Source organism: Salarias fasciatus, chromosome 23 (assembly GCF_902148845.1).
Source record: "Salarias fasciatus chromosome 23, fSalaFa1.1, whole genome shotgun sequence".
Lineage (NCBI taxonomy): Eukaryota > Metazoa > Chordata > Actinopteri > Blenniiformes > Blenniidae > Salarias > Salarias fasciatus.
Genome location: NC_043766.1, coordinates 14,476,865 through 14,501,252, shown reverse-complemented (window position 1 = coordinate 14,501,252; position 24,388 = coordinate 14,476,865). Strand labels below are relative to the sequence as shown.

Genomic DNA, 24,388 nt, shown 5'->3' with positions numbered 1-24,388 from the left:
CTGAATCCCACCCAGTTTGTTCTTCACTCACGGCTAAATGTCAGTCTGGAGAAAAGTGAATGAAAGTGTCTGTATAGATAAGTTTAAAGTTACTCTTATTAATGATAGATGGTCATTTAATTTCATTTAATATGTGTAAACAGGGCTTGACACTGCTGTATTCACAGGCCACTGTGGTAAGTGGACCACACATCAAAGAGACACAGAGAGAAATCAGCAGTTATGTCACAGTCTGGTACTTTTATGAAGTTTCACTCTTCCTGTTGTTCACCTGAAGGCGGCTTTAACTTTGACTTGAAGGCAGCAAAAAGAAGTTTCTCATGGAATAGAGTAATTACACAATGTCGTTCTTATCATTTAGAGGTTTGCTTAAACAAAAAAAAGGTAAAATTAATGTCTGCCCTCAATTAAACTCCTTTTTTTTTTCTTCAGTATTATTGTCAGTTTCCATCTAAGTAAGTTCAAGACTTGAGATTCAGAAAACTTTATCCAAAGCAATGCAGTTCATTTGGAAGCAAATCAAGCTTGCACACACAGTGACCATACTCAGGAAAGGTATCGTGCTGTATGTCAGATGTGATTTTTGTCCCAGTGGAGATAATGAACCATTATCGAGGATGCCTGACCAATAATTTGAAAGCGAGCATGAGCGCTTGGAGGATGAATGCAGTCTAAGTAAAACCTGCTCATTTCCACATAGAACCATCGTGCAAGTCCCTCTGTTTATGGCCTTTTGCTGTAGGCAGCAGTCAAATTTACACACAAAAAAAAATGCTGTTTTAATGTTTCCCCATCACTGAGCGAAATGTACCCGTCCATGTGAATGTGAAGCTAAGGAGGAGCTTGCATACTCAGCAGAAGCCTCTCCAGGAGCCGGGCCGTGGGAGGTGACACGCCGTTTCTTTTGCCCAGGCCACATTTCGTCTGATCTCTCATTGTACATGAGCACCCCTATCCTCAAAATTCATCTGAATCCTTCATGGTGAATTAATTAAAGATGAGGGCTGAGTGTAGCTGATGGCCCGAGGCCTGCGTGCCTCCTCCTCCTCTATCTGGTGTCACTGTTGTGCATTTGAAGGGGATGTAGGGCAGAGTTTGTGGATTAAAGGAAACTTTCAAGTTCACTCAAAAGCTCAGAGCAGCTATTTTGATCTTCTATCCTCTGTGTAAAATACAGGTTATCTTGTTCCGAATTTTCAATTTTTTTTTTTTTTTTTTTGGAGGGGAAGTGAGGCTGGCTGACACTGCATTCCTATGCGAGTCAGAGGTGATGGACTCCCACAACCTACTGCTAAACAATAATAACTCATTTTATTCATCAGCACTTTTTAAGACACATGAAAATATATACTATTACTATATATTATATAAAAATAGTAACGAACATCATTTAGCATGAGCATGCCTGTTTTAAAATTTGAGTTTGAAAATGAATATTAAGTGTTCAGGGAATGAAGTTTGGTGTTGAGTGGGAGTGAGTTCCAGAGGTAAAGCTGAGTGTCATCTGCATAGCAATGACATTGTATATTTTTTATATGGAAAATATGGCCAAGGGGGAGGAGATAGATCATGAAGAGGATGAGACCTGGGCCAGAGCCCTGAGGGACACCAGAGGAGAAAGGAGATGCTGAGAAGTCCAAAGATTTTAACTGAATGAACTGATTGTTGATTGCTCAGTAGTCTGATGGATGCCAGTCAGTTGCAGGATGGATAAGTCTGCAGTCAGCTGCAATCAGGTGGTCAGTAGTGACTTCGATGAGGGATGTTTCTGTGTTGTGATGGGCTCTAAATGTTGAAAAATTATTGTTGGCGAGGTGAAAGTGAATTAGAGATGCTGCTGCTGCAGACTTGTGCAGTGTGCAACTATAAAAATGTGCAGAAGTGAAGATAAAAGTCTCAGAAAGTCCTGAGCAATGCTGCTCAGATTTGAAGTCTGTGAATTCACCCTAGTTTCTCTGCTGTCTCAGATCGGAACTGTCACTTCTGTGTTTCAGGTTTTGTCCATGTGTTTCTTCCTGTTTTTTCCACTTATGAATAAAAAAAAATGTGTGTGTGTGTGTACATACATATATACACATACATGTATGTATGTGTAGCTGTTCTGCTTACATGAAAGTGTAGTTGTGGAATTGGCAGCCTTGACAGAGTTTTCCAATAAAAGACAAAATTTCCCTTGGGTCACTAAAATGTTTCAAAGAAAACTGCTGTTTGCATTTATTCCAAGACAAGCAGTTGGAGCAATTCAAATTACAATACCAATTTTGTGTAATATTGCTTGACTCCTTGCCATTGCTTACAAAATGAGTAATTGCCTTATAAGTTCCCCAAAAAAAGTTGTTGAAATTGTTGGCCTGTTGCTTTGAGTCAAGCCTTTACCATATAGTACAAAACTCTAATGTAGTTTGTTCGTATTATTGACAGAAATACAGCTCTGGGTCCAGTGTCTGTGCTTACCAATGATGTATTGATTAAATTGCTACAAAGCTGATGTGACGGCTCAAAATGTGCAGTGAAAATGTGCAGTTTGACTTACACTGAAAGGTCAAGTATGTCAGTGTGAGATATCTTTTTTCCCTGCAGTCTACGCATACAATTGTCTGAAGCAGAGAAAGCACAGGAAGACAAGACTATAAATTAGATTTTTTTTTTTCTGTTCAAAGCGTCTGTTGAAGGGTTTTAACCTCAAATGGAAAAATAAGTGTTCTTTGCGGCCGTAATAACTCTGTAATTTGATTCACAGCGACCAGTTCTGGGAGGAAGTCATGGTGAAGACACACTTTTGCAAAAAATTTAGGGGGAAAGTTTCCTTAGTTGTGAAATGTCATGAATTTCCTGTGGTGGACGCATTAAAAATGAATGTTTGCTGTTTTGTTTAAACATGAAGAAATTATTTTGAGCGAATAATTACTGTCACTCTCAAAATAAAACAGTTTTTATGTTGGATTTCGAACGAATACTTAATCTTACGGCATTGTTGCCATAATTTCAGATGTACATTGTTATTTTGGGCGGCTGTGACTCGATTGGTAAATTATTCATCTCCTAATTTTAAGGTTGCTGGTTTGATATGCTGGTTTGATTCCTTATCTCTCCTTTTCCTTGAGCAAGACACTGAACCCCAAAGGATTCAGTGCCTTTCATCACATTCACCTCAGTTGGTGTGTGTGTGTGTGTGTGTGTGTGGTTTGCAACATGTTTTTGACCGCTTTGATTACTGATGTGTAATCAGTACACCGCGCTCTTCATTCATGCTCAGATGAGCAGCACGCTGTGTGTGAGTCTGCTGGAGGGGGAGGGAAGGTTGGATGTATGTATGACCTGGAATGGATGCACAATAATTGATCCACATGACACTTGTATTTAGGTCTCACAGCAAGCTATCATCATTGTCGTGCTGCATGATTACAAAGCGGTGGTGGGCACCTTTGTGCTTTTTACACACACAAACGTTGTGCTGTAATATTGTAAATATGCATTCATGAGCACAACTATGATTTACACAGAAGTAAATGTTTTGTGTATATTTACAGAGAGAGAGATTAAAACAACAAACAAAAGAAGCCCAGATGATTTACAGTCACAAGATCGGAGCGCTTCCTTGTTAGTGAGCTGTTAAGGAAGAGGGAACAAAGGGAACTGAAAGCAGAGTATATGACATGCAACAAAATGCTTTATGGAAAACACCCAACCACGAGTCTACCGGCAGTGCTGAGCAACAAGATCTTTACTGTTTTATTTGTGCAATATTTAATGATTTTACATTTTCAACATTTTGCTGCTAATATTTCTTTTGGGTCTGAGTCTGAGAGGGTGTGAAGGACCCTATGTGAATGCAATGATTTGTTATTAGTATCCTTTTGTTTAAGTATTGCTTTCCAAAGTAAACTCCTGCATTTTTGACCAAAACGTGCTTGAACTTGTATGAAATTTTGCAAAAGTAGTGCACAATTTCATCATCACTCCACGTGCCTGGCAAAATGGCTCCATAGCGCCCCCTGCAATTTCAAAAATGTGTAATGTCTACCTATATCTATGAAATCTGGTAGACATATGTGGTACATCGGGCTGTGCAAAAAAGCCTCTTGGACTCATAATGGAAACTCAGCAGGAAGGCTGCTATTTGGCATTATGTGTGAAACAATGGGTGAGACCTAGATACCTGAAATTTGGCCAGTTGTAACAACAGACATTCCTGATGAAAAGTTACAAAATTGCTATTTAGAAGTCGAAGGACGTGACCATGACTGCCCTCTGATGTTTGGCCTTTGGCATCAAACAGGGAGTACTGGCTACCTTTCATGTTCCTGCTCCAATCTTCCTCAAACTTCAAGACAAAACTTCAAAATTATACCAAAAATGACAAAGAAGTGGCTTCCTCTGTTTAGTCAGTGAAATTAGTGTTTAGTCATTTTCATTAATGTCATCTGTCTGCATCGCTAAAACTGTTGATTACTTAATTTAATCTTTTACTCTTTTGTAATGTAAAACTGCAGGAGGCAGTTTGAGCTTGATTATCATAAACAACAATTTCCTGAAGTGAGGAGATGAGCAGGACTTTTGTTTTAATGACGACAGAAATCAAAAGCAGCGGATGAGCTGAAAAATAGACTCAAAGTTTCGGTGTCATTTTCCCAGTAAAAGTTTTCATCTTAAAGTTGGGCAAAGCATTAAGCTGTTGCTGTTTTGGAGCCTGCTCTGTAAATTCAGGCCTTTTATTAGATATGAACGTGGTAGCTTGTCATCTTGTCAGGATAGAGACGTTTGGGTAATAGCGGTTTTCTGGAGCTTTAACTTTTCACTTGTTTATGCCGCGCTCCTTTAATTTATTTATTTTTCTGAATACTACTCAGGCTATCGGATGCAAGCAGCTGTCTCCACCCAGTCGTGAAAAGTTTCACTCTAGCAGCACCTGATTTAATTAAAAGCTGCACAGATTGATGTTAATTGGATCAGGAATGTGTGCAGAACAATCTAATGCACTGAATCTGCTACTTTTCACTGCGCTGCCTAGTTCAGATGAGGCTTCCACGATTTACTGCTGCGCCATGTCTTTGCTCCTCAGGAGGAATTTAATCCAGTCTTAATCTGCTTGTATCATCCAACGTTGACGTGATGCATCCAGTCTGAGCTGATTAGCTTGATGGGCTTTTCAAAGACTGATGTCGGGACGGCCAAATGAATGACGGGATATTAATTTATATGTGATCCGCCGTGATGGCTGGGAGCTAACGTGCAGCCGCTTATCACTCATAGTTAAGATAAAAGATTTGATGGGAGGAAAATCCTGGCAGAAACTTCTTTTTTTTTGTTTGTTTTACTTGCTTGAAGGACTATTGCCCTACTGTCTTTTTTTAACTTTCACTGTTTGCAGCAAAGTCAATCGGTTGCCTTTCTTGAGTGTAATATTTCACTTTCATGGTGCTGCTAATTAGTATGATTTATAACTGATGTTTGGCAAAAAGCATCTTATCTCCTGATGGTGAGTTGTAAAGTACAGCTGCAAACCTCAGATCCTTCCTGAGCATGTTTTTAAAATTACTATTTTGCAAAGTTGTAACCACTGCATCATCCACTGAGGGAACTTTGGTCTGTTTCTGCCAGTACAGTGTACAAAGATCCACATTTACAATTTCCCTCTGGATTTATAAAGTATTCTATTTCTATTCTATTTATATCGGACCATCTAGATTAGAGCAATCCCAGGTTCTGCTAACAAGCAGGGTCAAACCAGACACCCTCTTGCTGTGAGGCCATAGTATAAACCACTGCTGCGTCATCTGGCCCAAGAGTTAAAAGAAATGGGAAAATTTAAAACATATGAGTATTTTACTGAAACTGTTTTTCATGGGAAAACATATTTTCTTAAGTGAAACTCTTTGAAGTGTGCTGCCCTATGAGATACTGTACATGCAAGTTTTAATTTATTGATTCAACAGTGATAAATAAGTTTGATTACCTATGTATGTTTATGTTTGATTTCTGTTGATGGATTGCACAGTGTTATTACCATGTCTGTGCTTGCTGTCTGTATACTTGATAAATTGTTGCTCTGGTGGTTTCGCTCAAAGCCATTTTGCAGAGTAGCAGCTAAATGTGTCAGAAAGGATGAGTCACTTACTGAAATGTTGAGTGTGGGACATTTGCCGCTGCAAAAACTGGAGGTTTTCTAGTTGACTGAAAGAGGCCGTGATAGTCAATAAACGTTAAGGGAGTTTATTTTTTCAAAAAGATGAAGTTTTCTTCTGGCCAAAGGATTTACTGGTACAAGCTTCAGACGAGTGTTGGTTTTCTAAATTTAAGCATATTTTGGATTTTCTGCAGCTTGAAGTGACAGAGACATTTTCCAGGAACTGTGCTTTCCCCTTGAAGAAGCAGGGTGATGCTTTTTAAATAATTTTGCCACTAAGTTTTTGAAACTTCTTTGAGGTTACTGTAAACATTTTGGAAATATATTAAAAAATACCGACAAAATATGTTCTCAAGTAGAAAAATCCTGAAGTCCTCTTTTGTTTATTCTCAGTGGGAAAAAAAAAAAGCTTAAAAAAAATGAGAGGCAGTTCGAGGCCACATTATTACAATCACCTGGAAAGTAAAAACAATCACATGGATTCAGGATGTTTACACAAAGGATTTTTTTTTCATTTGCATTCATCCCTAAAAGGACCTGTATTACTGTCCTATAGGACAAACATGTTATTATAGCAAAACGGGAGAAATTTTAAGCTGTTACGTCAAAAGTTTAATTTGTACTACGTTCCCTCCAGTGTCTTGTTTACGTTCTTCAACAGTTTATAGTAATCATAAAAAAAGCAAAAAAGAAACCTGAAACGATGGCACTCGTGGTATTATGTAGTGCTATGTTTGAAAAGCAGAATTGGGCTGAGGGGGACCAGCGAATGTCTGCTGATATTGAGGGATCATAACGTCTCAGCATCTCTGGGAATGTCTGTTTTCCAATGTCCGGGACGATGTGGATTCCTTCCTGATGGTGGAACAATGGCCCAGCTTGTCACACTCAGTTATTGAGAGGACAGAAGAGCTTAAATGGACTTCCACATTTGATATTTTGAAGATCTTCAAGTAAAGTAGTTCATTGATATTCTGTTGTTTGCACTGAATTCGATTTACATTCTTATCTGTACACAAAAGACGCATCAGACCCGGTATAATGGAGCAATTCATGCCCTCACAGAGATCTTTGTGAAAGGGGAAAAAGGTGGCAGTCAGTCAGCAATAGATTCCACTGAGCCAAACCACCGTAAACTATGTGGATAAAAATTGTATCTAAGGAGTTCTTGTGTTCTCTGACAACAGCTTTGCATAAAATCAATAGTCCTGCTTTCTGTTGGTGTGTCCTGGAGGGAACTATCTTTGAAATCCCTTTTCATTTCAGCAGTGAAACAGTTTTCCAACCTGGGTGAACAATGGTTTAGGAATTAATAGCTTATTTATAAAAGCCAAGAAAAAAAAAAAAAAGGTAAATCCAGTCCTGAAAAAACTTTTTATTCGGGTTTATGATATTTATAAACAAGATGTTTCCTGAAAACACCCATGATTATCCTCAAATGTAAGAAAGTTAAACGCATGTGTCGCTGCAGCTATCTTGGACTTGAATGGTACCTAAATCTGCTTTCTTGGCTCTGCTGCTATTGTGTATTGTTGAGTGTAGCTTCAGCAATCCCTGCTGGAACAATAACAACTATTGTTTGTATGCAAATGTACAGTAATTCCAACCAATCCCAGTGGAAGCGGTTGTTCATATAGCCTACACTGACCTATATAAGTGCTTGTTCCTCAAGCTTAGACAAAGGCCGAGGCCTCCTCCCATTATACATTATCCTCATTAATGTCAGTGTATAATTGTCCTGCTTTGGGAACAGCTCATTGCATACATTGACACCATGCAGACTCTATTAGCAGTGTAATGTTGCATGAATTCACCAAAGCGCTCATGTGGTCCCTCGATGTTCTACGAGCCCCTTATTGCCGTCGGTCCCTGCAGCGACTGTAGTTTGTCTTCAAAGAGAGCGGGACAGCTAATTGGAGCGCTAACAGTTCCGAAACCTTCAGCTTCATTTGCACCAGTAGCTGAATGGAGCATCAATGACCTCAAGGTCTGCTTTTTTTAAACTTTATTTTTAGATAGAACAGATAAAAGACATAATCATTGATGGTTTTCTGTTGCTGTTAATGATGTGTACAGATGTATTGTCCTTTTGGCTTTAATCAGTGTGGTGATGAACAAAGACTTTGTGTATCTTTTCCGTTTTTGTTTGTTTAAAAAGTAGCTGTGTATGCATTTGTATATTGGCGTGCTTCATTACGTTTTCACATGCAGGAGCTCATTAACTCTTATTAATTCAAGTATATTGCTGTATTTTAATTAATCGACACCATGAAATTCGCAGCAAGTCGTGTGTGATGTAATCAGATGGGGATTAATTTAACATTTGCAGAAAACTAGCTTACACAACTTTTATTGAAGTAAAGTATTATGTTTGTTGACAAGCCTGACTCCCATTCAAATTACAAAGGAACATAACCAGATTGACAAAACCTCTGCGCATCTTGATTTTACCAAACCCAATTTTTTTTTTCAAGCGTGTCTCTAAGGCCGAAGAAGACACTCGACATGTGGGGCGAATGCACGCATGCCAGTTCTGAGGCAACACTTGTGCTCCCGGTGTACTTTGGCCACTGCTGTGACTCTACAATCATTCTGGAGACATACAAAAATTTGTTGTCTCTTTTCAAACATGTTGGTTTCACTGAAAATGTGAGACATCATCATCTTTAGTAATCCTGTTTTTATTACCATCTCATTTCACACTTTGTCACATCTCTTTTGGAGCTGTGGGTGTATTAATGAAATTAAAATTGCACACGGAAGTAATAGCAGAAGACCTACAGCCCACAAACACTACTTTGGTGTACTTGATGATCCTGACAGTTTTTCCATATTGGCAGTGATTGTTCATTTCTGTGACTCATATGCAAATAGATCAAGACTGGTACTGCAAATTACAGAGTTAGAAATGTTTGGGATAATTTAGGGAAATTAGCCATTCAAGGCTTGAGTTTTATAATTAAAAAATAGTTGGGTTCAGACTTGAAGTGACAGCCTGACGGGTTTCTTTTTTGTACATTTGAAGCCCTTGAGGTGAGTTTTTCTCCAGAGAACTGGCTCAGCTGGGAGACTCGCATCCAGAACCTTTCATGTTTGACATGACCTGAAACTCACCTCTGTTTGTGTGACAGTGACAAGTTTGACCTGAGCGTGATACTGAATACACACCGAATGATCGATAGCACAATACTTTAACAAATTAGATGTTTTGCAGCAGATGATGAATGCCTGTGCGCGCGTTCACTCTCGTTCCTGCGAAGTGTTTCGTCTTTTCCACTTTCTCTCTGTTTTCTGTTTTCCCAAAACGTTAAGGGAAGTCAGTGTGTCATTGTCAGATGTATTTCTGGAGAACTTGAACCTGATATTTTTGAGCTCAATTGCAAAAACAAAAAGAAAAAAATGCACATCTTTAAAAATGTTGTCTAATTTTTGCCTCTCATTTTATTAAATATGTTGAAGCTAGACTCCAGTATTTAGAGAAATCATCGGCTGGGATATTTCTCCTTTGCCACTGAGAGCGAGTGTCTCTGGAAAATAGTGACTTCCCAATAATAGAAAGTGTCACTACTGCCATCATGAAGATGATAATAACCCACTGTTTTGTAAATGAATATGACAAAAAGTCACCTCAGGTATTTTTTTAATTTATTTTTTGTTCTGTCTTGTCCTTCAAAGGGAGCAGCCCATCTTCAGCGCCAGAGCCCATGTCTTCCAGATCGACCCGGCTACGAAGCGTAACTGGCTGCCGGCCAGCAAGCATGCAGTCACCGTGTCCTTCTTCTACGACGCCAGCCGCAGCGTCTACCGCATCATTAGCGTGGGCGGGACCAAGGTGGGGACGCAACACGTTGACACACACACACACACACATCTGTTAGTGAGATAAAGTTGTGGTGACATGTTTCACGCAAAGATATGATATTACACAGCTGTAGTGGCCATTGTGGGAAATACCCAGAGAGATAAGTGTTCATCAGCGGGTGCTCATGTGTGTATGTGTGTATTTAGGTCTCCATGAGGGAAATCATTCCGTTTTGAAACGGAGACATGGTTTATGATTAGGCTTAAAATAATGTTGGGATTAGTCAAGTGGTAGTTATGAACATGATGAGGCTACAGGTAATGAATATTTAAAATTAGATAAAAACGTGTAAAAAAAAGGTCAATGTCATAGAAACATAACGAGTGCTTGTGTGTGAATTATCATAATCAGGGCAGGACATAAACCCAATTATATACACTGAGCCATAAGGATGCATTTTGCTTTACAGACCAAAAGAAATAAATAATTTTTAGGTTACGTTTACAAAAGAGTTTGACTAAAGGCTAGACACAACAAAACAGGTACTCATTTCTTCTGTAGTGAGTTTACAAAAAGTCTCTCTTTTTTCGTTTATTGATGATTTGACTCATGTTTTGTTTAAATATTGAATTGATTTGTGAGTGTTGATGCAGCTATACACACTTCTAAGATTTGCTACAAATCTAGATTTCTTTACCATATTTAAATTGCAAGAACAAACCAAATGAATACTAAGCCTAATAAAAAGTAAAAAAAAAAGTTCAGTGATCCAAAGATCAGCAACAAATGAATGTTGTGTAATATGAGAGAGTCTTATGCATTATGTAGCTGTATGCTTTGCAGCACTTTGATTTTGTTGTACTCCACTTGTATTACTCCACTTGCTCTCCAAAGAGATTGCACTGCCGCATAACGGTCTTATAAGGCAGTGTATTGTTATTGTTTTGGGGAATAAAATAAAGTCACTTTAAATTGAGGGTTGGGATTGGATTTTGACAAGTCTTTTTTTATGATTACATGAGTTCTTGGCTCACTTTTGTCTTGTGAGATTCCTTACATCAGTGAAAAAAAAAAATAGATGTGTTTTCTGTTTGGCTGCCGTGAGTGAAAATCCATTAGTCAAATGTTCACGCTGTCTGTAGAATATTTATAACACGCCCACGTCAGTAATGCTGCAGCAACATTTAAGCAACTGGAACTCCCAAAACTAACAAGATATACTGTTGAATGAAACTCCCCTCAAAAAATATGCTCTTTGTTATTATAAACCACTCGTGCCAATTTGCCGCACAGAGACTGAGGTTTTTGGAGAAGGGACTAAAGAAATCCTTTGACAACAAATCCATTTTATCAGGTTGTTCACTGGAGAATATTACTGAACAGATCATCGCACACCACAACAAGCTTTTCCACTTAGTTTTCCCACTGTCTCCCGGGTGTTAAGTTATTTTGTCTTTTTTGCTCACGTTCTTCTCCAGCGGTTTCCCATTATAGTGGATGTTTGACTGAGAGCTGTAAAACGTCACATGCTGTAAATCCCCCTTTATTCCAACAGTGTAGTGTTAAAGAATGGCAGCAGGGGTGCCACCACCAAGTACCTTTAAAAACACTCAAGATCACTATAGGCATAACTGGTGCAACAATGTGAAGATGTCGGCACCATTGGATGGGTCCTGGAAGCATGTCGCACTTCCTGCCCATCTACCAGGCGGCGTTATAGAGTTGATGAGAGCTTCACTGTGATCACACAAGTTTCAGTACAATTGAAGCACGAAGAGCAGAGTTCCTGTTTCCAGCAGGTGGCGCGATAGCCGATGGTCATTATAGTCATACTGATGAGATCAGATACAGACTCCGATGCAAAGTGTAAAGTTTGAGGCGGATTGGACCATGTTCAGGGTTTTTACACTGCACTTCTTGTTTCATGGCAAAACGTCAAACTTCTTGGCGTCGCCAGGGCTACACCCTCTAGATTCAAGGTTTTGATATCTTCTGCTCACCAACCTCTTTTCTGTGAACAAGGCAAATCAGAGGTCATTTTCAATTACGCTCTAGGACAAGTTCACTCCAGAAAATGTGTAAATTCCGGCCAAAATCTTCCCATCTTTTTTAAAACAGCCAGTTGCCTTTGAGTTTCCGTGACACACACCCCGGACTTTTTGTGCATCTTGCAGTGTTACATGTGTACTGAATTTCATAGGTGTAGGTGAAACAGGATACTTAATGTTGTAAATTTTGCAGGTGGCGCCATTGAGGCCCTTTGCCAGTCATGTGTTATATGTATCCCAAAATACCTCAATACTCATTGGTTCTTATGTGTTTCATTCAAGTTTGGTAACTTTTCAAGTATGTATAGCCCTCAAAAACGTGTTTGTTTGCTGGGAGAATTTTTCTGAGCTATTCCAAGAAGATCCTTCTTTGGTGTTCTTGGACTCAAATCCTCAAAAAATAAATTTAAGAGTTTGTAACAGATCAACAATATTCAGCATGAATAGCCCTGGTTAATAAGATGTTGGGTGAGAGGGAATCCCTAAGGAAGTGGGACAAGTGGCTGAAGAATTTGGACCCTGCTGTGGTCAGTAACACATTTGTCCTGTTTTCAGTTGTGTCTTAAGGGATAAAATAAATAAATAAATAAATAAATAAAAAACATTTTATTGCTTTTCTTCACTGTGTTGTTAGGCCATCATCAACAGCACCATCACCCCTAACATGACATTCACCAAAACCTCCCAGAAGTTCGGCCAGTGGGCCGACAGCCGGGCCAACACCGTCTACGGCCTGGGCTTTTCCACAGAGCAGCAGCTGCAGCAGGTAACACGGCGGACACACACACACACACACCACACACACACACACACACACACACACACACACACACACACACACACACACACACACACACACACACTGCGGCAAAACTCAAAGAAGGATCTTCAGAGAGCTTGTGGTTCATTACAGAATGAAAGAAAATGATAAAGGGGGGCATGTAGAGGACAGGAAATGGATCAAAGTACTTTTCTCACTTTGATTAGCATGTCTTGTATCTACAACTGAAGCATTTAGAATATATTCATTCACATTTCACTCACAATGTGTCCTAAAGTAATATTTCACCTTTACTGTTGTACATTCATTACACTCTTCCTACCTGTAAGAGAAGCTTTTATTCAACACAAGCCTCAGCAGCACAGTGAGCTTAGAATATTGAATCTAAGATAAACAAGCATTCCAGGGGAGCTTGGTTTGATTAAAACCTGCTTTTGTGCGTTTGTGGTGGAAATTTGTTGACATATTAAAAGCTGTTATAATCATGAGTGAAACAAATTACAACACCCTATTTGTAATTTGGTATTCAAAGATCTGTTAACCTTTTAAACCACTCATCTTGTACAGCTCAGAGATTCAGACCAGGATCCTGTGAGATACAGGATTCTGTTGTATTCATATAATCTCAACACAGTTTGCCTCCAATGAAACCTGAACACACAGTGAACACTATATGCCTGACTGGACCACCCATGCTATGTATACACACCAACACCAGCACAATGCAGCACCCCCGCCCCCCTGTTTTTTTTTTTTTCTTTTTTCTTTTTAATCATGCATCATTTTGCTTTACGGCAGATTGCCATCAGTGTGTGTGAAACAGAAATTAGTTTCTGTGGTTTAAATCCTGCTTGTCTAAAAAAAGTTTTAAACTGTTTAAAGTACCACCGCAATTTAGTTCAGAAAAAAGCTTTTTTTTGAAACATGCAAGTCTTGATCCGTAACTGTCACTGATATGTGCACTCTGCAGCCCATGCCGATTTTTAAAAAAGGACCATTTGAATTCAGAATTAACCTCACTTGAAAATAAGTTTTTTTCTCTGCTTTGGTCAAGACCAGTGAACCTCCACCCAAGACTGAAAGCAATTATAAAACATTACCAGATTTTGTACGGCTGCTCATTGACACAGTGGGGAGCAGTTGTCTAGCCTTGTAGTGAAAATACTCATGATTCAAGTCCGTGCTGTGCTTAAAAGGTTTACTGTGTGAAGTTTGCATGTTCTCCCTGTGCATCGGTTTTCTGGTGATGCTCCGGTTTCCTCCCACAGTCCAAAAATATGCATTTGTGGCTGATGGATGGATCAGTCAATGGATTAATCTGACATCCTATCCCCCGAGAAATAAATTGTTAAGCTACCCCTGCTGCTAGTCTGGATTTGAGAAGCAGCATTACACTGAGGATACATATATGTTAGAAATAAAGAGAGGAGAAGCATCACAGTGCATGTTTCCTGCTGCATTAAGCGAGTAGGTTTTCCTCAGAGGCAGTGAGCATGACTTCCCTCTCTTCTTTTTCTTCTCCTGCAGTTTGCGGAGCAGTTTAAGGAGGTTAAGGAGGCTGCCCGTCTGGCCAGGGAGAAGTCCCAGGAGAGGTTTGAACTGGCCAATCCTGCGCTCAACATCGCTGCTCCACAGGTGAGACATTGCTGCTCTGTTTTATACCCTAATTAAAGAGGTTTCTGTGTGTGTGTGTGTGTGTGTGTGTGTGTGTGTGTGTGTGTGTGTGTGTGTGTGTGTGTGTGTGTGTGTGTGTGTGTGTGTGTGTGTGTGTGTGTGTGTGTGTGTGTGTGTGTGTGTGTGTGTGTGTGTGTGTGTGTGTGTGTGTGTGTGTGTGTGTGTGTGTGACAAAATCTGGAAGTTTTTTTTTTTTTTTCTTTTCATCGTTCTGATCAGGACTGAGGTCACCACAAGATTTTTACCTCAGAAAAAGTGTTAGTTTGTACTGTTTTTATAGCAGTTTTATGAAATTCACATTTTTGTCCTTAATACATTAAGAGTAGTAAATTTTCAATTTGATGCAACAAAAAAATTATGACATGTAAAAGTCAGTATTTTTATTAAATCATTGCAAATCCTTGACTGATTAAAAAAAAAAAAGTGAGAAGGTTGTAGATTTTAGGTTTACTTGCCCTCTCTTTGGGAAACAGTGGTTGCTGTAACGCTGATATGATAACAGAACAGTTTTATTTCTACCAAATACAGCAGCCTTTATTTCTATTTTAATCATATACAATCATAAATTCATCAGGGATTAGATGGATCCCAATCCATTATTCTCCCATCGGTTCAGTCCATTAAAAGATTTCATGCATGACAAATGGAGCTGAGAGGCGAAAAAAGAATGTCTGTGCTGAAGGTGTTTAGAGGGGCGGTAATAGCTTGGACTGAGAGAAGAAAGAGGGATCAGGAGAGTAAGATTGGAGAATAAGGAAAGCAGGAGAGCTGAATCATTTATAATTGAAGGAAATCTGGCTGCTGCTGAAAACACAATGGAAAACTTTTATTCTGCAAAGTTTGGAGATTTCTTAGTGAAGTTTCTGAGTCCAAGGATCAAGCATAGAGAGGAGGGTTTCTACAGAACTTAAAATATATATTTCTTCTTAGAGAGACAAACATTTTGACTTCAGCCCTAAGTTGAAGAAACTAGTACAGAAGATCGATGAACGGTTGGTTTTTTTAAATTACGTTTGTAGTTACTACAAACTATAGGGAGCATGTTTAAGATTTAATTGATTTTATCATCAGGCAGTAGAAATGAATGTTTACACACCTCACAGAGAAGGAGCCCAGACTTACAGCTGTTGCAGCTGCACCGAAGACAACTGCAGAGCAACAAATGCAATTTTTATTGGATGCAGCATTAGAAAACACCCTCGAGTGCAGAATGAATCTCCACACATTTTATACTGTTTTACCAGAAGAAAAAAACAGGGAAATTATTTTTAAGTATATATTTTCCCATACAGATCAAATTTGTTCATAACATAAGATTAAAACGGGTTTGTTTTATTTCTCATTTTATGTGACGTTTACCATGGCTGCATGGCGCTATAGAGGTTTTAGCATTCTTGCCTGAGTTTCTCTCTCTGCGCTGTGATGGACTGGTGACCTGTACAGACTGTGCCTTGCCTTCGCCCATAGTTAGCTGGGATTGGCTCCAGCACCCTGCAACCCCAAGTTTAATAAAACTGGATTAAAGGAGTAAATGGGGTCTTCACAGGCGCATGCCAGACTGTGGTATTCAAACTGTATCGAACATCACAGCACAGCACGTACACATCTTATCAAATGCTTCTCCAAAAGGGGGCGAAGTGCTTCTCTGTGTGTGGCACTGGGTGTGAATGTGGGGCGTGAGAGAATCCTCACTAAAAGCCACTCACCAGGTCTGGGAAACTGCAAAGTCACGCTGCTAACTGCGACCTTAAGCTCTGACAAACTCAGATAAGAGCTGATGGAGTGTCCTATCTGCTTATTTTAGCGAGGCTTAGAGAGAACACTCCAGGATATAACAAAAGTGAACATCCGCCCTGAGAAGGTCACGTAAAAAAGATGTCAGAGAATAAACTGAATGATAAAAATCACACAGTAAGACATTGTTTTAAATGCTTTCGTGGGATTTTTCTAATGAAGGGGTCTTGCTCAACTGTGCAGCAGCGACAGAATCCCCCCCATCAGAATATCAGCTCAAAGTGTGGCTGCATTTTAATTTCAAGCCAGTATTAAGCTGTTCCAGGGGAAGTTGTATGATTATTGAAATTTAAAATTGATTTCCAGAATAGATTTTGTGATTTGGCCCTTTCTCAGAAATACTGAAAAAGATAAATTGTTCACATTCACAAATTTGTAGTTGCTGTCTGCTATTTTGATATTACAGTGAAGCACACAGACAATAACAAAAACGGCAAAGATGGCCTTGCTCAGGGTGCAGTGTCTTTAATTTTCAGTTTGTCATTCTCAACCCCTTTTACATCCACATGGTGTTCTAAAAAGCACTCAAAAAAAAAAAACTCAGTTTGATCAGAAAAATAAATTTGAGAGTGTTTTCATATCTGAGGTTTTTGCTCAAAATGTTGAGCAAAGTCATTTTCAGTTTTTGGTATTGGAGTCTTTGTAATTTCTGTAGTACACTTCAGGAGGTCATGGAAGCAAAACATTTCTCTCCGTGCCTCTAAATAGGCACAATAATAAAGGGAAATACTATTAAAAACTCCCCAAAAAAATCACAAGCAGCCATTAGTACAGCAGATACTCAGGGGAGGAGTCCACATTGCTGCGAGCGCTCGGCCTCAGAGAGAGGAGAAAGGAGCTTCCACAAACCTCTGCAAAAAGTTGCAAACACAGCAGACACTAACAGCACACTCACAGGGGTCCTCCACGGTTCCCCATTACTCATGTCCGTCTCTCGGATGAAGCATAAAACCAGCCAGTGAGAGCTTAGAGGGGTTTCTGTGTTTTAACGGGGCTGCGATTTGTGGTGGTTGAAGTCAAAGCAGTTCCGTAGCTCCCCTCTGTTGATCTCTTTCCACCGCTCATCATTCTGACCTATCAAGCCTGCAGTGAATGCATTTGAGGTATCTGACAGTCTGGAGCTCCAGGAGAGGATGAAATGACTTCCATCTTGACATTTGTTGTTAATCCTACAAAAAAAAGACAATAAAACTGCACAGAAAACACAAGTAACCTGGATGTTAACTATATTATTACTCACATAGCAAACACTTTGTTCAATATTTCAGAGGTCACGCTCAACCAAGTGCACCAAGAGGTCATTTCATAACTTGGCAGCTGCAAAAAAGAAAATAAAAACTCAGTTTAGTTTATTATCTAAATAAAAGAACGTGCTGCATTAATTTTGTTATGTCACTGGAATAGTTCAAGGTTGAATCGGGCCGATGATCCAGACTGATAGGAAATAATCATCCAGTCATTCTGCTCATGCTCTTTGCAGTCCTGCAGGTACATGTGTAGTTTAAACGCTCTGATAATTCAGACCTCGTGCATGTTCGTTATGAAGTTTTTGTTTTGTTGATCTTCAGACTCAAAACACTCGATGTTCGAGAAAAATAATTTAACAACTTTGAGCAGTGGCCGATCTGAGGAACGCGTGAATGTCTGTCAACCTAATACCAACTGGTGTGCCAAATGGCTGCTCGGGATGAGGCGTAATCAGATTTGTCTCACAAAGTCTCTTTCCAATATCAATATCCTCAAGCTGAAGTACTGAGAACAAAACATTTGCAGAAGTGCATACAATCATTCAACTGCAGCAACATGATTAAAAGAGACAGTTTCTACTGTAATGTTAACACAACAATTAATTTCACTTGTAGTGACTTTCACAAAAATTGGGTGTTTATTCAGATCTGCAAATGACAGGATTTCAAATTCAGAATTTTCTCCAAATATGAAATATTTAGTATCAAAGATCCTTTGAGTGAATTCCTGCCGTTGTAATGTAGGCTGGTTAAGCTGAAAGTATAATTAATGTTATAGCTCTATTAGGAGCAAACAGGGAAAATAAACAAGATTGTGGATATTTTTCATGCAAATTTTAAACAATCAAATACCTGTGAACCAGTCTGTAAACAGTTCAGAGAGGAGAGAAGATGAATCTAGCGATGAGCTGTGGTCACATTGCAACTTTTGTGAATCGATTTTATTTGCTGTGATGAGAAGAGAAACAATGCAGAAAGGACAAGCAAAGAACACTGAGATACAGTTCAGTGCAGTTCAAGAAGCTTTGTGAAAAGAGAAAGTAAATTATCGTGTTTGCACATGTTCTCTGTGTCAATATCACAGTTCTGGCACGTTCACCTGCGTGAATTGGAATTCTTGCTTCTGCATGTTACTCTGCCGCCTGGTCAGTTTTTCTGCAGGTTTTACATCATATCGTGCACAGACCATTGCTACAGGAACACCACCATGTCCCTGACATGTAAAAATCCATCCTCTATATTGTTTTATCCCAGTCATTGTTGTGCAGGATGGGAGCTGATCCCAGCTGAATATGGTGAAGGCAGGGTAGACCCCAGACAGGCCGCTCGTTCATCACCGAGCAAACACAGAGAGACAGGCAACCGCACACACTCACATTCACACTGACAGTCAATTTGTACACACCATGAACACCATGCATGTTTTCAGATTGTGACTGGAACCAGAGTGCCCAAAGAAACACAAGAACAAAGCATGAAGTAACAGAAAAGACCCTAAACACACAATCAAACCAGAAGTGTTTTTAGTGAGACTAGGGTGCAAAAACATGTCGCATCTGAGAAAAAGTGGTATGTATAAAATTGCTGAGCAGAGAAAATTATATAACGGGTTAAAGGGTATAAAAACAAAACAATTGGACTCCCAAAGGAGTAAAAACCTACCAACAGCTTTTGTTTGTTTCTTTAATTGTGCTGTGGCTAAACTGTTAATAGAAGATGTAAACTCTTGCATTTGATATCCAGGAGCAAACACAATGCAGGGGTGAAAGGTCAGGGGTCAGTGACATGCCAACAAGTAGAGGTGCTATATGCTGTTGCCATGGCAACGAGAGACTTGCTTCGATTGTAGAATAGGAAAATGAAAGGCTTCATGCGGGAATATGCTGCACTAATTCTTGGACATAAAAGACAACATGGTTAATCAATTTGTAAACCTCACTGACACACACACACACACACACACACACACACACACACACACACACACACACAGATACACATGGACAGAGCTGCAAGGTCACAAGCGAGTGAGCAACCTCCACTGATTCCTGGATAAGACAGCATCCATTGATTTTGTGCCGGGCAATGAAGGCAGAGGTGTTGTTGTCGTTATTATCACATCTCCTCAACCCTGGCTCGCTCCTGCACGCTGTAAAACACACTCTGCTACCGCCTGAGCCCTTGTAATAGCGAAATAATATCCAATCAAAGATCCTGCTGGCTTCGAGTACATGAGCCAGATGCATATTTGATGTACAGCCAAGAATCAAATGACAGCCTGAGCCTGAATGTTCACCACTTAAGAGCTTCATTAGAACTGTCAAGCTTTAATAAACATTTTCCAGTTTTTGAGAACTATTGAACATTTTCTACAAACAGGTGGTCATATTCCACCTGAGAGTTAATCACTTACGCAGCATCAAGGTAGTAAGCAAAATGCAATGCTTCAGTCTACGTAGTGTTGAGCAGAAAACAAAATATTCTGACAAACTTTCAGCTGCTGGTGGTTGATACGCTCATAGAGAGAGCCTGCAGTTTCTCCCCAGTCTGTCAGTAGGTTTTGCAACACCTCCACTTCACTGGTCAGTAACAGTCTACAGTGTTGCAGAGCTGTATCTTGGCAGCCTTGGGCTGTACAGAGCACATATTCTGCCTCTGATATGTGGATGGCAGCAGGGGATCTGCATGCAGTAAAGCTTCAGCTTTCAGGCTTATTTGCAGAGCTCAAAGATAAGATGAAGCAGGAGATTGTGAAGTCGGTGAGATAAGGCTGAAGAATGATAAACAGATCCCACTATAGAGGTATCAAGTGCTGAGAAAATAAACAGACTCGTGCAGCACATTGAAAGCCATGAAAATGTATTTCAGGGTGCTTAATTCAAGGCGACCACAACCACAGTAAAGCCTTTAGCGGTTTCTGTGAGAGGATGTTCTGCACAGCATAACATAATGTAACTTCACTAAGTATTCTCAAATGTGAGGGAGACCATTAGTAGAGAATTAATATGTCAAAATGGAGACTCTCTACAACGTCAACATTTTCCCCTTTACCTTTAATTTCTATGACAACTAAATCAGCAATCAGTTGGTGCAGTTTTTATTTATCTAAATAACAGCTCCCACTCACACTTCAGTCTTTGCCAAATTCATAAACGGTTACTGGCCATCAGTATTTTTTTGGTTAAAATGTATTTTTATTTTTATCTTTATTATTATTATTATTATTATTATTATTATTATTATTATTATTGTTATTGTTTTTGTGGCATTTGTGCACTTAAATTTGTGCTCTATACATAAAATTAAAAAAATCATGCAGGGAAAAGGCATCCTCTTGACTCCCAGATTTTGGCTGCTGCTCTGCCCCCACCTGAAGCTCTCTGGCGCCCCCAAGAGGAAGTGTGCCACCCATTTTTGTAACACCACTATTGGAAAGATAATGCTTTTATGTTATATTTCTGAATTGTATATCACAGACTCACTCAAATAGCTTCATGAGTAGTTGCAAAGTTGCTCTTTGCATTTTTTGTCCCAGAAGACTTTCCATTACCAACGCTGATGGCAGGATTGATTGAATCGGCCTCGAGAGTTCAAATATATTGGATATGTCCTGTCAAACAGCATTCACTCATCTTCTACAGCCAAATCCCCGGAAACAATATGCAAGGTTTTGCGGTTGATGAGTCCATCACAGAGCAGACAGTCTCACAATAAACAGTGTCTGCACTTAGTGTCATATGAATGTTTTTTCTACTGACAAACTGAACCGAATTGGCTGAAGAAAACCCCGGCACAGCCAGGGTAGTCATTCTTCCTCCACATCCAGAAAGGTTTGGTACAGACTTGGCCCAGCATTCTTCTTAACCTTAACTGCCAAGTTTCCCCTGGGTTGAGTTGAGAGGTCACTGTGTGGGACTGCGAGCAGCAGCAGCTCCGAAGTTCAAACCCTGCTCTGTTTTCTCCAGGCAAGACAATGAAATATTTCCTCTTTTAAATAAGGAGTCGGCATTGTGTTTCCTGAGATGCATTTCACTTTGGATGAAGGCATTTTTATGAATAAAACACTTTAATTTAGTTGAGACTCAGTGTGTGTGACTCCTGATGTGTTTGACTTCATCTGAAAGGGCAGCGTGGTTTCCAGAGAGTGAGCGGCTGGGAACCATAGAACTACACAGTGAACGGAAATGAACAAACATTAAGAAATTACCTCCCTGTCAATAAATGAGCTGAAATCACAGCGGGACGCAGGAGCGGTTTCCTCCTCTCACAGAATAACAGCTGCCGTTTGCTTGCACCTGCTGATTGGAGCTTTCTGCCTTCGCAGCCTCCTCCATGCATGATATTTTCTGCAGAGACAGACAGAGAGGCACACTGAAATGCAAAACCATCAATATCTGACAGTGTGTAGTTTACTTGGTAGGACAGATACTTGAAGAGAAGCCTCAGCGTACACCTGAGCGGTATGGACACATGAATAAATGAAGCAGGTTTTTGGTTTCAATGAAACACTGAGAGTAGAAACAGGAGCTTTACAAAGCTAAAAGAGCAAATGGACTGATGCTGTGATAAATAAGTAAACAGCATAGATGTACTTAAGAAAAACAGTGCTGCAGTCATCAAGAGTAAAGCTCTCAGGAAAGCCGTTTAATATTTTAACTATCTGGAAATCCATTGATTGTAAAGAGAGGCTTCCCTCACAACCCTGAACAGTATTTAAGTTGTAGATACGGGGTGGTTAACAGCCCTTGTTGAAATACAACACGTGCAGATGCTCACATTTGCTCACACATTACACATGCTTTTGCTTTATTTTTTTTAAATGTTTAAACTTTTAAATGATGAAGGATGAGAAAACAATTGTAACTGTCTCTTATTTTTGTTGCTAAGCTTATTATTAAGTTTCTCGGCAAAGATCAAACATTACAAGTGAATGGAAAAATTGTCATGAAAATACACAGGATGTTCAAGTTATTCTCATAATTTAATGTCAATGTTTTTCTCTTCTTTTTCTTCCTATGTCTGATGTGTCATGCTACGCGTTGATCCGCCGCAGCTCTCACAGGTGAGTGAATACACTCCACTCACCACCGACGGAAACAAAATACAAAAATAAGTATCTTGCCGAGCGTGAGAGGCCTTGCTTCGTGTTACACAGCATATTGTTCTTAATAATTTATCCAGAGTCTGATCAAAGTTGACTTCACAGCAAATTTAGCCTCAGAACTCAGCCGCTGTTCGCTACAAAAGAGAAAAAGCTTTGTTAAGAACGGCATCAACAACACCAAATGAAATCGATTCTGTATATTTTATTTAGATTGTATAGGAACATTCCGCCACTCCGCTAACTATCATCCTTTGCGTGATCTCCGCAGTCATGTTCCTCACTGATATCGCACGTCTCTATAGGGCAGAAGACTCACAACTCCTTCTAAAAGAGAAATATCTTTTGAACTCAAGCTCATTAGCCATTGGTCGTTCGCAGGTTCTTGTTCCAATGTCTCTGGCTTGTTTCTGCTCGTCCTGTTAGTGAACAACACGCCATAAAAAAAACTGCTGTAAATTTGTAATCCCATTTATGACTTAAACATGATCCACTCTATGAATTATTCAGGGTTACACTCAGCCGATCCGTTGGCTTTGGGGCCAAACTGGAGTTGTATTTGCTTTGATTTTTCCTGCTCTCTGGTTCCTTCCTCTGGACACAGAGCTCATTCCATGAGCCGGCAGAGTCTCTTATTTTCATATCCATCCATAAGAACGGGCCGAGAGCTGTTGGGCTATATATGATAAACCGTTGTCCTCAAGAGAATACAGTCAGACTCACTGAAATTATTAATAAAGGCTCTTTCAGCGGTAAGTGCAGGGTTGTAATGCTTCAACAAGGGACTTGGTCATTCAAGTTCAGGCTCATGTTTCCCTGCAGAAAGAAGAAGAAGAAAAGAGGCAATGGCTGATGCACAAATACTGCTGAGCTAATTCATGAGCATGCTTTTAAAAATGAGACGGAGCGGCCTTTTAGCCCACAGCTTCAGACTGAGGAAAATGGTTCACAAAGCTGTGTGACGAGAAGCTTGAGCCCTTCTCCTGGCAGACGGCAAGAAAAATATAAAAACAGACTGGATAAACCCGGCAGAAGTCAAGCCATCTGTGTGTACTAATACTGAGTTCAAAGTCTTTTTTTTTCACCTGGGAACGGAATAGATATTTAAGTTAAAAATATCCTTTTCAATAGTATTTTTTTTAATATAGGCAATCACTAGTCACTGCTTACTACAATCAGTGACGGCTATAGTGTGAAAAGCCCATCAGTTCTGCTCACAAACACAAAGATAACAGTGAAAGGATAACAGTTTATATCCAGTTCAGTTCCCAGTGCACTTTTTGCAAAGTTAATTCTGTGAATGGAGGAAAGAAACATAACAAAATGTAAAATCTAATAATATAAAAAATACACATGTAATTCATCATGAGATCTTCAAAAGCAGGCATTGATGCTATTGAAAAATGTTGAGTAACATAAAATAGAAACATCCAAATTACATTTTTATGAGAGATAAGAAAAGTGAACACTTGTAAATATTGTAAATATGTTTTAATGGTTAACGACAGTATTGGCCTAGAGAGGTTAAAGCAACAAGGCAGCGCCTTGAAAGTCAGGGTTTGAATTCCATTTGCCTGTGAATCCCTCTGAAAGTTAGATCAGGAAGGGCATCTGCCATAAAACTTGTGCCAAATCAAACATGCAAATCACAATCTGCTGTGGTGACCCTGTAAGCCACCAAAAGATGATCATCAGCATCAACACTTGAAAGCAAACCAAGAGCCTGATGATTAGATCTCTTTTAGCAGTTTGTTCCAAAGACCTTGGAAAATTAATTGAATGGTTTTAATGTGTTGATTTGTTGCTTACTTTAC

At 39.5% G+C, this 24,388-nt stretch overlaps 1 protein-coding gene across 3 annotated transcripts in view; it reads left to right on the top strand.

Annotated features, from left to right (window-relative positions):
• Positions 1-24,388, top strand: part of homer3b (homer scaffold protein 3b) — a 55,806-nt gene that overhangs the window by 9,411 nt on the left and 22,007 nt on the right. For all 3 annotated transcript variants that reach the window (XR_003930430.1, XM_030083034.1, XM_030083033.1), the window contains 4 exons: positions 9,803-9,959; positions 12,612-12,743; positions 14,286-14,393; positions 22,527-22,535. Coding sequence is in view for 2 of the 3 variants with exons in the window: in XM_030083034.1 (XP_029938894.1) it covers positions 9,803-9,959; positions 12,612-12,743; positions 14,286-14,393; positions 22,527-22,535 (406 nt within the window). In the remaining variant the exon portion in view is untranslated. The remainder of the gene's footprint in view (positions 1-9,802; positions 9,960-12,611; positions 12,744-14,285; positions 14,394-22,526; positions 22,536-24,388) is intronic.